Here is a 12,439-nt window from a genome sequence, read left to right on the forward strand (position 1 = left end):
GTAGCTCGCTTCCTGTTCCTGAACATTTATGTTGGGCCACTTTGGGGCTGTTACAGATTACAACTTGAAAATTAAGTTCTAAGGAGGCATTCGTGGGAGCTGGATTTGTGGTTAAAGGAAGGAAGGATTGCTGCATGTTGTTGGATTGCCCTGCGTAAAGGCGGAGCGGGCTTGTTCAACTGCACTTGCGAGGTAAGGTCTGCCGCTCCACATTCCTGTGTGGGCCAGTTTTACTGGTCCCCATTTTCAAACTGGCCGCTGTTGCGTTCCTAGGCTTATAGCAGCTCCTGGTACATTTCGGGCCCAGAAAAGCTTTTTTTCTTTTTTTTTTTTTAACATCTGGTGGGGGGAAAAAACCATCCCAGTTGGGTGGCCCCGTGGATTAAGCCTCTGCCTTCTGCTCAGGTCAGGATCCCAGGGTCCTGGGATCAAGCCCCGCATCGAGCTCTCTGCTTAGCAGGGAGCCTGCCCCCCCCACCCCTGCCTGCCTCTCTGCCTGCTTGTGATCTCTGTCTGTCAAATAAATAAAATCTTAAAAAAAAATTCAGAATGTCTGAGTGGCTGTTACTGAGGCGGCCTATAAAAGTTATTCCTTAAAATTTGGGAGTAGTTGTTGGGGCGCCTGGGTGGCTCAGTGGGTTAAAGCCTCTGCCTTTCGCTCAGGTCATGATCCCAGGGTCCTGGGATCGAGCCCCGCATCGGGTTCTCTGCTTGACAGGGAGCCTGCTTCCTCCTCTCTCTCTCTCTGCCTGCCTCTCTCCCTACTTGTGACCTCTATCTGTCAAATAAATAAATAAAATCCTTAAAAAAAAATTGGGGAGTAGTTGGGGGAGATGAGGTGCACAGGACAAGTGGCCAACGGCTTCAGGGCCAAGTGAGTGGCTCCAGCGACGCTGGAACAGTGCGGAGAAGAGGGCAGAGTGTCTCCTGGGGTCGTTTTCCAAACAGGTCAGCTCTCTGTTGCTCTTGTCGTGCTGAGGCTGCTTTCTGCAGCTGAGCTCTGGCTGGGTAAGAGATGAACTCTTGGAATCACAGAGGCCAAATAGAATATTTTGGCTATGGGCTTCATCTCCCTTCTTTGCATAAGCTAAGTTTCATGTTCTCTCATTCTGTCTTGCTTTCTGTGTGAAAACACAGCGATGTACTTGCTCCGGAGTGCTGTCATTTGGTAAAGAGTCATGCTACACATCAGTTGCCATTTAAGAAAATTCCTTATGTTACAGGGATGCCTAGGTGGCTCAGTCAGTTGAGCATCCAGCTCTTGCTTTCGGTTCCTGATCTCGCAGTCGTGAGATCAAGCCCCGCATTGGGCTCCCCGCTCAGTGTGGCATCTGCTCCAGATTCTTTCTCCCTCTGCCTCTCCCTGCTTCCACGCACACGCGTGTGCTCTCTCAAAATTAAAATAAAGAACATTTTTAAAAAAGAAATTACTAAAAGGTTTCGGGTGTTGCAGATTCAGTAGTTCACTGCTGCAGCCTGGGTTGGGTGCTTGGGAAGACAGCAGCTCGGTGTGGTTTAAAGCACAGTTCTAAGCTCACCGAGACCTTGGGCAGGTCGCCAGCACTCCCTGGGCCTCAGGGACACGATTGCGGGGAAGTCACAGGGACTCTACACATGAGGGGACTTAGGGTATTTCCTGAGAACGGGAGCTGCTCTGCAGCCTGAATCGGAACATCTAAAACCACCTCTGTGCTGCGCTGGCAGCAGACGCTCACGGATCGTCCCAGCGTCGGGAGACAGTGATGCGCGGTTTCGCAGCATGGGGACCTGCTGCCTCGGCGCCGCCCTAGTTCACCGGTGTCACAACACTCGGAGGTCCTAGGATTCTTCCCCAAGCCCCTTTAAGGGCGAATTAAAAAAATTATTTTCTAAGAGTTCACAGTAAGCATTTTTTGCAAAAATAGAAACATCTTGCCTTTTCTTCCATGTGAGATGTTAGTGTGCCCTTAGGAACAGGAATGCATATTTAGTCATAGTTAACAGAGGGTTTAATAAAAAATAGGTCATTTGAATATGTCAGCATTTTGATGTGATGAGATCTGGTCTTAGAATGTGTGCAAACTGAATTTATCTAATGTTTATTCATGGCTTCTCCTTAATGAGGAGATCAGTGCTCCGTGCGCCCGCACGACACAGCGCCACAGCCCTCCGTAGTGTTTCATGGGGCGGGGAGCGGCCTCGCCTGAACCTGGGCTTCCACTCAACAACGTGAAGAGTTGGGGGGGGGGCAGCGGCTTATTAAGTTTGGCTTTTGAAAACTATCAGAGGGAAGAGGAATCAGTTAGCAAACAGTTTCTAAGTGACAGGCTGTCGGGGGAGGAATGACTCGTGACCGCGGTAGAAGCTTGTTCGAGCAGGTGCTTACTGACACGGCTGGGCCGGTCAGCTCAGCCCCTTCCCCCACCGCGGCACCCCGTCCCCTAGCACCCCCTCCCCCCAGCAAGGCTCCAGAGAGCTCAGCTGCCCCGGCTCCCGAGGAGAGCACTAAGCAGTTCCACAGGGTGTTGCTGGGAAAGTTCCCGAACATATCTTTCGCCTTCTGTCACTGGGTACCTCTTCCCGTTCTGGAATGACCTGCAGGAGGGCCCCTTGCCTTCTGCACCTCATTTGCCTGTGTTCTGTGTTCTGATGATGTCCGGCTCCGTGTCGTCCGCTGCCGCCTCCCTGCATGGAGTCCCGGCCGCTGCCGAGCACACGCACACGGGAGGAGCTCTGAGCTGGTGGCGGGTGCTCACCCGGGGCCAGCGCCCCGCAGAAGCATGCTGGCGAGTGACATACCGTGATTGTGTTCAGGGACGGGACGGGGTCTGGCGGGCCAGTTCCAGGGCGGGTGTGTGAGGTGTCTGAGGAGGAGGAGGGAATGGAAGCTACTGAAGGGAAGGCGCGATCTGGTTCTGGAAAATTATATTGAAAGGAAACCATGCCCTAAACTTGGCTTCTGCTGTTGTCCTTCTCCAGGACATTGAGGGAAGAAAGAATTCTCTCTCTTATTTATGTTTCTTGGAAGGTGTTCATGAGTGATGAGAATTGTCAAAGCCTGTCTGTGATAAGCAGCAAATCCTTATGTATGCACTAGGAGAAATCCCAGTTTCAAAGGGGAGAACTAACTTTCCTGAAGTGCCTTTGAAGTGCCAGCATTAATCTTGGGACTCTAGCCAGTTACTCCATTTTATTTTTTTAAAGATTTTATTTATTTATTTGACAGAGAGAGGTCACAAGTAGGCATTGAGGCAGGTGGAGAGAGACGGGGGGAAGCAGGCTCCTGGCTGAGCAGAGAGCCCGATGCGGGACTCGATCCCAGGACCCTGGGATCATGACCTGAGCCGAAGGCAGAGGCTCAGCCCACTGAGCCACCCAGGCGCCCTAGCCTGTTACTCCATTTTAATAAAACAAGCCTGCGAGGTAAATGCATGGAGAAGGTAGGACTGGAGTCGGGGGCACACGGAGCAGGGCTGGAGTACTTGGTTCCCTCGGCAAGTGTAGGCAGCTGGAGTCACCCAGTGATGGGATTTCAGCTCTGGGTGCTACCGCGGACGTCACCTGGTCAGCTTCCTGTCACGGCGGCGTGGCGCACTGGGAGGAGCGCAGGGGCTGGCATCGAGACCGCTGCCTCCACCACTCGCTTCCTTTTGGCCTCTGAGTCCGTTTTCCTATTTATAAAATGCGAGCGGCGGACGTCCTCCGGCCTCGGGTTCGCGGTGAGACCAGGAGAACCGAGGCGCGAAGGTGCTTGGTGAGCCGTAGGGTGACTTCCGGTACTGGCCGCAGGTGGTTTCCTTTCACAGGTGGCACCCAGGAAGGCATTGGTTGTTAGTCAGGATTTCGGTCAGTGGAAGGATCGCATGTTTGCTTTTATGTGTGCTGGTGGTGGGACGTCCCCCGCCACTTCCGGAGTTGGTTCTTCCTGCGCCAACAGCAATGAGGGCATTTCTACGCCAGGCCCTCTGTTAGGCGGGGAGCGAGTGGTGAAGGAGGCAGAGAGTTTCTGTCCTGTTTGAAACACTGAAACTGTACAGTTGATTGACATGTTTTTTTCCCTACTGGGATAAGAGATTCCAAACTTGACTGATTCCTTACTACCCCTGATACGTATTTTTAAATCGATGTTAGACTCTTTAAATACCGTTCGTGCCAATTATGCAGATGCTTCGGGTGTCGCTGAAGAAGCCATGAGAGAGACGGCCTGTGTGGGTGTGCTGCGCCGGCAGCCTGTTTCCTTGCTGCCTGACGGCAGGTGGGTTGGCCCGTAGAGTCGGCGTCTGTGTCGGGCCTTACAGCTGACGGACCTGAACGCCGAGCTGCTCGCCCGCGTGTGTGGTGCGGGCGTGAGATGTTTGGAAGTCGCTGTTCGGTGTTTCTGTCCCTCGAGCCGGGTTATTTTCCACTGCGGTGAAGAACGCTGTGGTTGAACAGTACATTGGACTTAGTTCCCAAAGGGAACGTATCTCAGCTCTGAGTGGCCCGTCTCATTCATGCCTGGGGCTCTGAAGGCTTCAGCATTTCCCCAGGACCGCCAGCTAGTTGTGGTCCAGACCCAGACTGTGGACTCATCCCCTGCAGCACCGGAGACCCAAACCCTGACTAGGTGGAAAGTCTCCCCGAAAAACCAGAATGGTCTCTGTTCTGTGGCTTATCTCGCATCCCAGGTCTTAAGGTCGGACTCCAAATGTTCCCCTTCTTGCCCAGTACGTGGTCCTTCATGCCCTGGAAGTAATCGCTTGCCCACTTTTGGCTCCTGTTTTGGTTGTCTGAGATGTGGTCAAGAGGAATGCTAACAGAAGGCATGCTGCCCGTTCTCTAGTGGCCCTCGGGTCCTGTAGCCAGGACCCTTGATGTCGCTGGCACCGCTCCAGCTGCTTTTGATGGATTCATTCAGGCCTTCAGTGACTCAGCGGCCTCCTGATTTCTCGGTTGTTTTTAAAAGGAGCTGGACTGTCACGACATGTGGAACACAGTTAATGCTACAGCTGGTAAGCGTGGCACTCAGTGGCGGTCAGGTGAGAGCAGGAAGGCATGACCTTTGTGCTGCTGTGAGCAGAGTTTGTGCACACGGCGCCCAGGGAAGGTATTCCAAGTGGATGAAGGCGTGTAAGGAAAGGGAAGAGGGTGTAAGGCGCACAGGCCGTGTGTGAACAAGCGCCTTTAGAGGAAACGTGTGCAGGGGAGGGGATGAGGAGGTCCATGTTGGGGAGCCCTGTGGGTGCGAGCTGAGGAGTTCAGCCAGTATTAGGGCCGAGCCCTGGAGGTTTTAAGTGGGACAGTGACCTAAGACTTGATGAAGTTGAATGTGGAATCATGTTTGGGATGAGTTGAACGTGCGTAGAAATGGGTGGAAGGACTGTTTTCTGGCAAGTTCTGTGGAACTGGTTTTTGAAGTGATTTTTGGATGGGGAGGGAGAATATAAAATGTAGGGAAAATAAAGCCCACCTTTATTACTGACACTGCCTCTCCCCCACAATATATCATCATCTCACAGGCTTTTTTTTCAAAAAGAGGTCTTTCTGAGATACTTTCCGTGTCACACCACATGCTTCTGGGCGCTCGGGAGTATCGGGTAGCAGGTTCCATGAAGGGCGCTCGGCACGGGCCCACAGGTCTCCTCTGACTTCCGCTAAAGTCTGTGCCAGTACGGAGGCCCTGGCAGTGTGAGGAGGCCCGCTGAGCCTGTGGGGGCTTTCCTCTCGCTCGGCGTTCCCCAGCAGGCCAGGCGGGGGTCTGGGGTGAAGATGTGAGCTGGAATAAGGGGCTTCTTTTACAGGCCTTTGAGCGCTAGAAAGGGAAACGTGAAATTGTTTATACTCGTTGATCAAGGGTTTTGATAACCAGCTTGTGTCTGTGGTAGGAAATTTTTCTTTAAAGATTTTATTTATTTATTTGACAGAGATCACAAGTAGGCAGAGAGGCAGGCAGAGAGAGAGGAGGAAGCAGGATCCCTGCCGAGCAGAGAGCCTGATGTGGGGCTCGATCCCAGGACCCTGAGATCATGACCTGAGCTGAAGGCAGAGATTTAATCCACTGAGCCACCCAGGCGCCCCAAGTATGGTAGGAATTTTTAAACCATAATTTAAAATTTTTCTTTTGAGAACAAGACACTGACAGATTATTTGTAATCAGTAACTCTTTATGCAGAAGCAAATGAGCATAAGATACAATTTAATCTTACCCGAAAAAATGGGAATACTTGCAGTTTTATTTGTTCAACAGACAACACTTGTGACGGACGGGGCACTCTACTGGGGCCAAGTAACCAAATATGATCTAATTCTTAACATTGGTAAGATTTTAAAAAAAAAATACCTTCTGCTGTAAATTCCTGCTTAAGAATTCAGGTAACTGGCAATACTTAGGGTGCAAATGCAGTAAAAAATCCCAAGTGTCTGTAACCGTCTATGCAGAATTCACCAGAAAGCTGAAACATAAAAGCTGATTTGGTGGGGTCATACAAGGGTAACTATTTAATAAAGACTTTCTGCTCCTTAAAGGAGTTTTCATTGTAATTTTTTATTGTCATTGTAATTTTCTTATAATTGATGATAATAGGCATAAAACAGTACTGTAATCATAGAAGTGATTAAATACTAAATTTTGTGGAACGAATTAAGGACTCGAGAATTGAGATAAAGGAGCCAACCCAAAGAACGGTGGTTGGGAAAAGGCTTGTGGGAGGTGGGGCCTGAGCCACTGGGTAAAATTGCCCCAGCGCAACCAAGAGAGCGACGCCAGGGAGCCCGAGAGCGGGGCTGTGTGCCTGCAGCCCACTCAGGACCGCAGCGTGGAGGGCAAGCAGACGCCGGGGGGATAGGAGCTGTAGAGTGCTGTCGCCAGGCCCTGGAGGCCGGAAGCCTTTCCCGGTTCTGGCTTCTCCTCGGAGGATGGCTGGCAGGAGGGATCAGTGCCCCCTGCGGGGGGAGCTGTGAGGTGAGAGTCGGGAATGTGAAGCTCCTTGGGCCCAGCAAGAGTTCCCTGGGCAGACGTCAGGCCCCGGTGTGACCCAAGTCGGGAGGCTCCTGAGACATTTGACCAGAGAGAGAGGGTGTGACAGGGGCGGATTCACAAAGGTCGCTGCCCTTGGAGTGAGCCTGCACACCCAGTGCTTTGTGGCTCTGTTCTCCGTGGGCCTCACCGCTGCCTGGCAGGAGCGCTGGGCGCCTTGTTCTCTGAGGGGAAGGAGCATCTTGCCCGGGCCACCTGGCTACCCAGAGGAAAGGCAGGGTTTGGACCGAGGCCTGCCTGCCTCCAGAGTCTGGGTTCTTTCTCCTCCTCGCTGGGGAGCCCACGCAGAAGAGGCTTGGCTGGCTCAGGCGCTCATTACTGCTACTAAAAGGTGTGTGAGCCCAGCGTCCACGTTGGCACCCCCCGCCCCAAAAGAAGAGAGGAAGAGGAGGAAGAAGAAATAGGGCAGCAACACGTCAGTGGGAGAAGAGACTGAGCTTGGTGATTGGCTGCAGAAGCCAGAGGACAAGACGGGGCAGAGATGACGGCCCTGTGGGAAATGAAGGCAGGCGCTGGTAACCTGGCTTTCTCGCCCTGGTCTTGGGCTCCAGAGAGCTCGGGCACCTGTGGCGGAGCCCACGGGTTTCTCAGTTACGGGCACACACCTCCGGCGGGCTCCTTGGGCTTCACAGTAACTCCGGCCGGCGTCGGCGGGGCTGTGCGGCTCGGCAGCACTTGCCGCTGCAGCGGGGTTGGTGCCCCTGGGGCTGGGGCTGGGGCTGGGGAGCGACCTTAGATGAGAGATACTCCGAGTGTTCTTGAGTGTTCTTGGGCCTCCCGGGACACTGCTTCTCACCAGTGTTGAATGACCAGTTCAGATTTCCTGTCTGGGGGCGCCTGCATGGCTCAGTCAGTTAAGCGTCTGCCTTCGGCTCAGGTCATGGTCCCGGGACCCCAGTCTTTGCTCAGCGGGGACCCTGCTTCTCCCGCTGCCGGCTGCTCCCGCTCTCGCGTACTTGCTCCCGTGCTCTCTGACAACTGAATAAATAAAATCTTAAAAAAAAAAAAAAGTCCAGTCTGTCTGGGCTGATACTTTTCTAAAATTGAAAAAAATATATTAATGGGAAACAGAACTGAAAAAGACATGTGGAATAGAAATTCACATTTTTATTATTAGAGTCAATACGAAGTTCTCCCGTCTGATTGCCCTCAGAGTGTCCGAGGGCCGCTCTCTTGCCGCCGACCGGCAGGCTGCCGTGGCCTGGTGCAGTTTGAGAGCCCCGGTCTGGGAAGGAAGTTGTTAAGCAGATCGGTAAACAGGGTATTTGGGGAGTATTTACGTGATTTGAGTGAAAGTAGTCTTTCAGTTGGCATTAAAATACATGTGATCTATTTACAGATGACACCTTTTCTGTCAGGTTCTTGTTAGGAGGCCGGTAGCCGCGCCAGAGCTGGGCTGGTGTAGTTGCGGCCCGGGGTCTGCGAGTTGGCCCTGCCCTAGAAGCCGTGCAGTGAAGCAGGCGCTTTCACTTCCTCCCTTGTTTCTGAGCACAGCTGGGTGTCCTTTGCTCATTTAATTTGTATCCGCGAGTTTTCTCTGTAATTTTTGGCTTGCCTTTGAATAGATTTTTATAGTTTTATGCATAATTTTAGATATGTTTCTTAAGGAGGAAGTTCCCTAAGCAAACTTAAGAAAAATTCTCAAAGAGTTTTATATGCTATACAGAGATCATGTAATAATGTAATTGTTCGTATTTTAGATTTGTGTTTTGTCTCTAGTTGCCAGCGTCTTTTCCGGTCTGTTTTGAGCTCTTCTGACAGGTGCTGATAACCTTCTTATCTCTGAAATAATGTGCTGAGGTCCCTTAGCCTGGCCTCTTTTTCCCTGCCTGTAGGGCCCAGCCTGGGAGCAGCTTCTGTCAGTGGGCCTGTCCCTGGGGCCAGGGGCGGGGTGAGGTGCGAAGGTTTCTTGCTTTGGCTCCACAGCTCCCTCACACCTCTGCCGGCCGCAGCCTGCAGCCTGCCTCAGCTCTTACTCCCTTCCCCGCTGGTCCCTTTTTGCCTTGCTGCAAAGTCAGGACTTCCCTGTGTTTTGTATCGTACTTTATATTATACTTTTCAAGCCTCTTTCACGTACGTACGCTCTTATTTCATCCTCCAGACAATCCCATGAGGTTGGTAGGACAGAGGTGCTCACCTCCGGTTTAACCGAGGTGAGGCTGGGAGTATCGGCGTGGCACGCAACCTCATTCCTCTGCCCCGGGGTCCGAGTGCGAGTTCCACTCAGGTCCAGACTTCCAAATGTTCGGGTTTGGAGTTTGCTTAAAGATGCTTAGAATTTTGAGGTCCCCTTTTCTACTCAGTATTTATGTTTGTCATTTGGAAAGTGAAACAGAATCCTCAGTACAATATCACGGGCCTCTTTGAAAGAAAGAACTCTACGGAACCTACCTCGGGTTGGTCCGCAGAGAACAGTAGCCGGGGCTCCAGTGGTTGTGTCGGGGGACGCACTCAGCAGCCCGATTGTCTGCATCGGTGACTTTCTGCTAGGGCTGGAGGGAGGCGTCCTTAATTTCCGCATCAGCCCGGTGCGTTAGATTGCATGGAACATTCCTCATGAAGAAGAAGAAAGTCCCACTCTAGGGATTTATGGGGAGGCATACTGAAACATCACTTTATGGCCCAAGTTGGAAGTCATTTGCTTCTGACTTTGGGGTGTGTGCGTGTGTGTCCTCCCCATCCCCTTTATGGTCAAACAGACCTGGGCTCTACATCCAGCTGCTTACTTAGGTAGGTATGGTGACCTTGGCTGAGTTATTTCACCTCCCTAAACTTGTTCTCTACTTTGAAGGGTTGTTGTAGGGTTTAAAGATGATGCACACTGTGCACTCTGAGTGTGGGCACAGTCAGTGAAAGGTACCTGACCACCGGTGCGGAAGAGGGACTGGGCCCCAGTAAGAAGGCACCTGCTTATAATTGGCCGTAGCAGTGGTTCTCAAATCTGAGTGGGCATCGGAATCACCTGGAAGGCTTGCTAGGCCCACCCCTATAGTTTCAGATTCCTTTGATCTAGGGTGGGGCTTGAGAATTTGCATTTCTGAGTTTCCAGGTGATGCTGCTGCCGCCACCACTGGTCTGGGGACCACACTTTGAGAACCCCTGGGCTACAGGTAACTCACCAATGAGCATTTAGATGCTGTAGATCAATATACAAGCCGAGTTTTTATGTGGTTAGAGGTACTCTGTTAGAAATTGCTTGGAATTGAATGTATTTTGCAAATACTGAACTTAGTATCTCAAGGATTTTTCCTCCTGAAGTCCAGGAGTTTTTGTTAAAGACATTTTAAGAACAAGTCATGGAAGTAACAGATATGAACATGTTACAAATAGTCTAACAGTAGCAAATTGGCTGATGTATATGAAAGTGCTTTTACAAGATGCTGAAAACGAAAACAATTTTTGAAATACCTTTGTTTTTAAGATTGAACATCATAATGGAGTATAAAATAGAGTAACAGATTTCTCATCTCAATGTGCTGTTTACCGTATGTATTTTTCTCTTTCTCCTCCAGGCTGCTGACTTGAGTAAACCAATAGATAAAAGGATTTACAAAGGAACACAGCCTACTTGTCATGACTTCAACCACCTAACAGCCACAGCAGAAAGTGTCTCTCTCCTAGTGGGCTTTTCCGCAGGCCAAGTCCAGCTTATAGATCCAATCAAAAAAGAAACTAGCAAACTATTTAATGAGGAAGTAAGTAGCACCCTGTCTTAGCTGTTAAGAATCCCTTTAAGAATTTATACGTTCTTGCCAAGGGAAGTGGGCCTTATTTTACCCGTCAAGCTAAAGCCCAGTTTTCATTCTCTAACTGTCCTACCTAGTATTACCCGGTTAAATATGGTGAACTAACTTGACTTATACCTGTTCTTCCTCGGGGTACCTATTCTGGGCATTTTTTATGGAGCATGCTTAGGTGTCTGTAGCGGGTGCTTTAAAACTCTTTTATAATGGAGACGGGTGAAACTGTCACTTGATATTTATAATTTAAATAAGAAGATACAGAATTCTAGACCTTGTTCACATCACCAGAAAATTTCATGCAGATCAAAGAACTTGATAATCATTCCATAGGCCATCTAAGTGGTAGCTTGGGCTTTTGTGTCTGTATTTGACAGGCGTTTGGTTAAGGAGTAGTTTTCTTTCTCTTGGAATGTTTGCTGTAAAATCACCCTTGACATATTTGAAATCCTGGCACTTAAAATTGGATCACATGATACAGTTTTTGCTAGTGACCTAGCGTGTGCTGGTTTCCTGGCTCCTCCAGTTTTGTTCTGGAAGGCGCCCGAGCTGCATGAGCCATATGTGTTCAGGAGCACATCAGAACTGTTCAGCGCAGCCGTAGCAGTCGCCACACAGGTCGCGCAGTAAAGCTGTCACGGGGCCTTGCCGGCCCCTAGACTTGCCGCAGCATAGGCGACATCCTCCCTCCTCTGTTTCAGCGCGACTTGCCCAGCAAACGGAGCGACGTGGTGGGGTTGCTGACTTAGAAGCCCTGGGTCCCGCTGTCATCTGCTGACCACGGCCCTGATGTGACAAGGGTCAGGTCATGTGGGACCCCTCCCTCAGGAAGGGCAGGTGTTTTTGTGCTCTTGCCTGGTTTTGATGTCATGAACTTGGAACAGAAGAGCATTATAGGTTCTGGTCCATCAGAAACAGTTTTGTTCAGGTGAGAATATTCAAGTGGACAGATTGCAGTTAAAATGCGGACTCTTCAACAGAGTCGTGGCCCGCGCCGTCCCCGCCGCCGTCCCCGTCCACGCCCTTCTGTCTGGCATTGCCGGTGGATTTGGAGCGCTCTCGGCCACGCCGGCTCCTCTTCTGGTTGCATCCGGTTTGACCAGAAGCAGAGCTTGCCGTGTGGATTGACAAAACTCTAGAAGAAAAGTATTGATCCCAGTTTCTTTTAAAAATAAGTCTGAAGCAGAAAACTTGTTTTATTTACCTAAGTCTTTTACTAATAACGTGTGGGGAAATGATTTCCCAGTAGCCGAATGACTTTTTTTTTCCCTCCTGGTGGGAGCTGTGGGGGAGCAACCAGTCCTCTGCACTGTCACCAGAAGCTGAATTTGGAGTCTTTATGGGGTTTTGTTTGTATTCGGGTAGGGGGCATGTTGTCGAGGGGGAAGGGCTGTCTGTAAACGACATCGGGAGGCTGCTCCGGCTGAGGCTGGCACAGGATGCCACTTGGAGAACAAGAGGGGCTTGTGTGACATCACAGGGGAGGCAGGAGTCTCGGGGCCCCGAGAGCACTCGGACGCGTCAGCCAGATCCGCGCCTTGCTCTGGACAGCAACGGGCATCGCGGGCCAGGAAGCAGCTCGTCACTCTGATTTCAGCGCGAGTTGTCTCGTGCTCATCTTACGTCTTATTTGAAAATAAAACCGTGTAGGGTTAAATGCCAGTTTGGCACTCGCAGCTTGAGGCGGAAGTTGTTTGCCTTTCAC

At 50.9% G+C, this 12,439-nt stretch overlaps 1 protein-coding gene across 11 annotated transcripts in view; it reads left to right on the top strand.

Moving 5' to 3' along the window:
• The window catches only part of WDR20 (WD repeat domain 20), a 67,612-nt gene that overhangs the window by 34,052 nt on the left and 21,121 nt on the right, over window positions 1–12,439 (top strand). For 5 of the 11 annotated variants that reach the window (XM_046008936.1, XM_046008937.1, XM_046008930.1 and 2 more), the window contains exon 2: window positions 10,507–10,689. The exons of 2 other annotated variants lie outside the window; for them this stretch is intronic. In XM_046008936.1, coding sequence (XP_045864892.1) covers window positions 10,507–10,689 — 183 coding nt within the window. Of the gene's footprint in view, window positions 1–10,043; window positions 10,105–10,506; window positions 10,690–12,439 lie in introns of those variants that run through there. 4 more of the 11 variants (XM_046008942.1, XM_046008934.1, XM_046008941.1 and 1 more) reach the window with 4 other exon arrangements.

This window comes from Meles meles, chromosome 6, assembly GCF_922984935.1.
Source record: "Meles meles chromosome 6, mMelMel3.1 paternal haplotype, whole genome shotgun sequence".
Taxonomy (NCBI): domain Eukaryota; kingdom Metazoa; phylum Chordata; class Mammalia; order Carnivora; family Mustelidae; genus Meles; species Meles meles.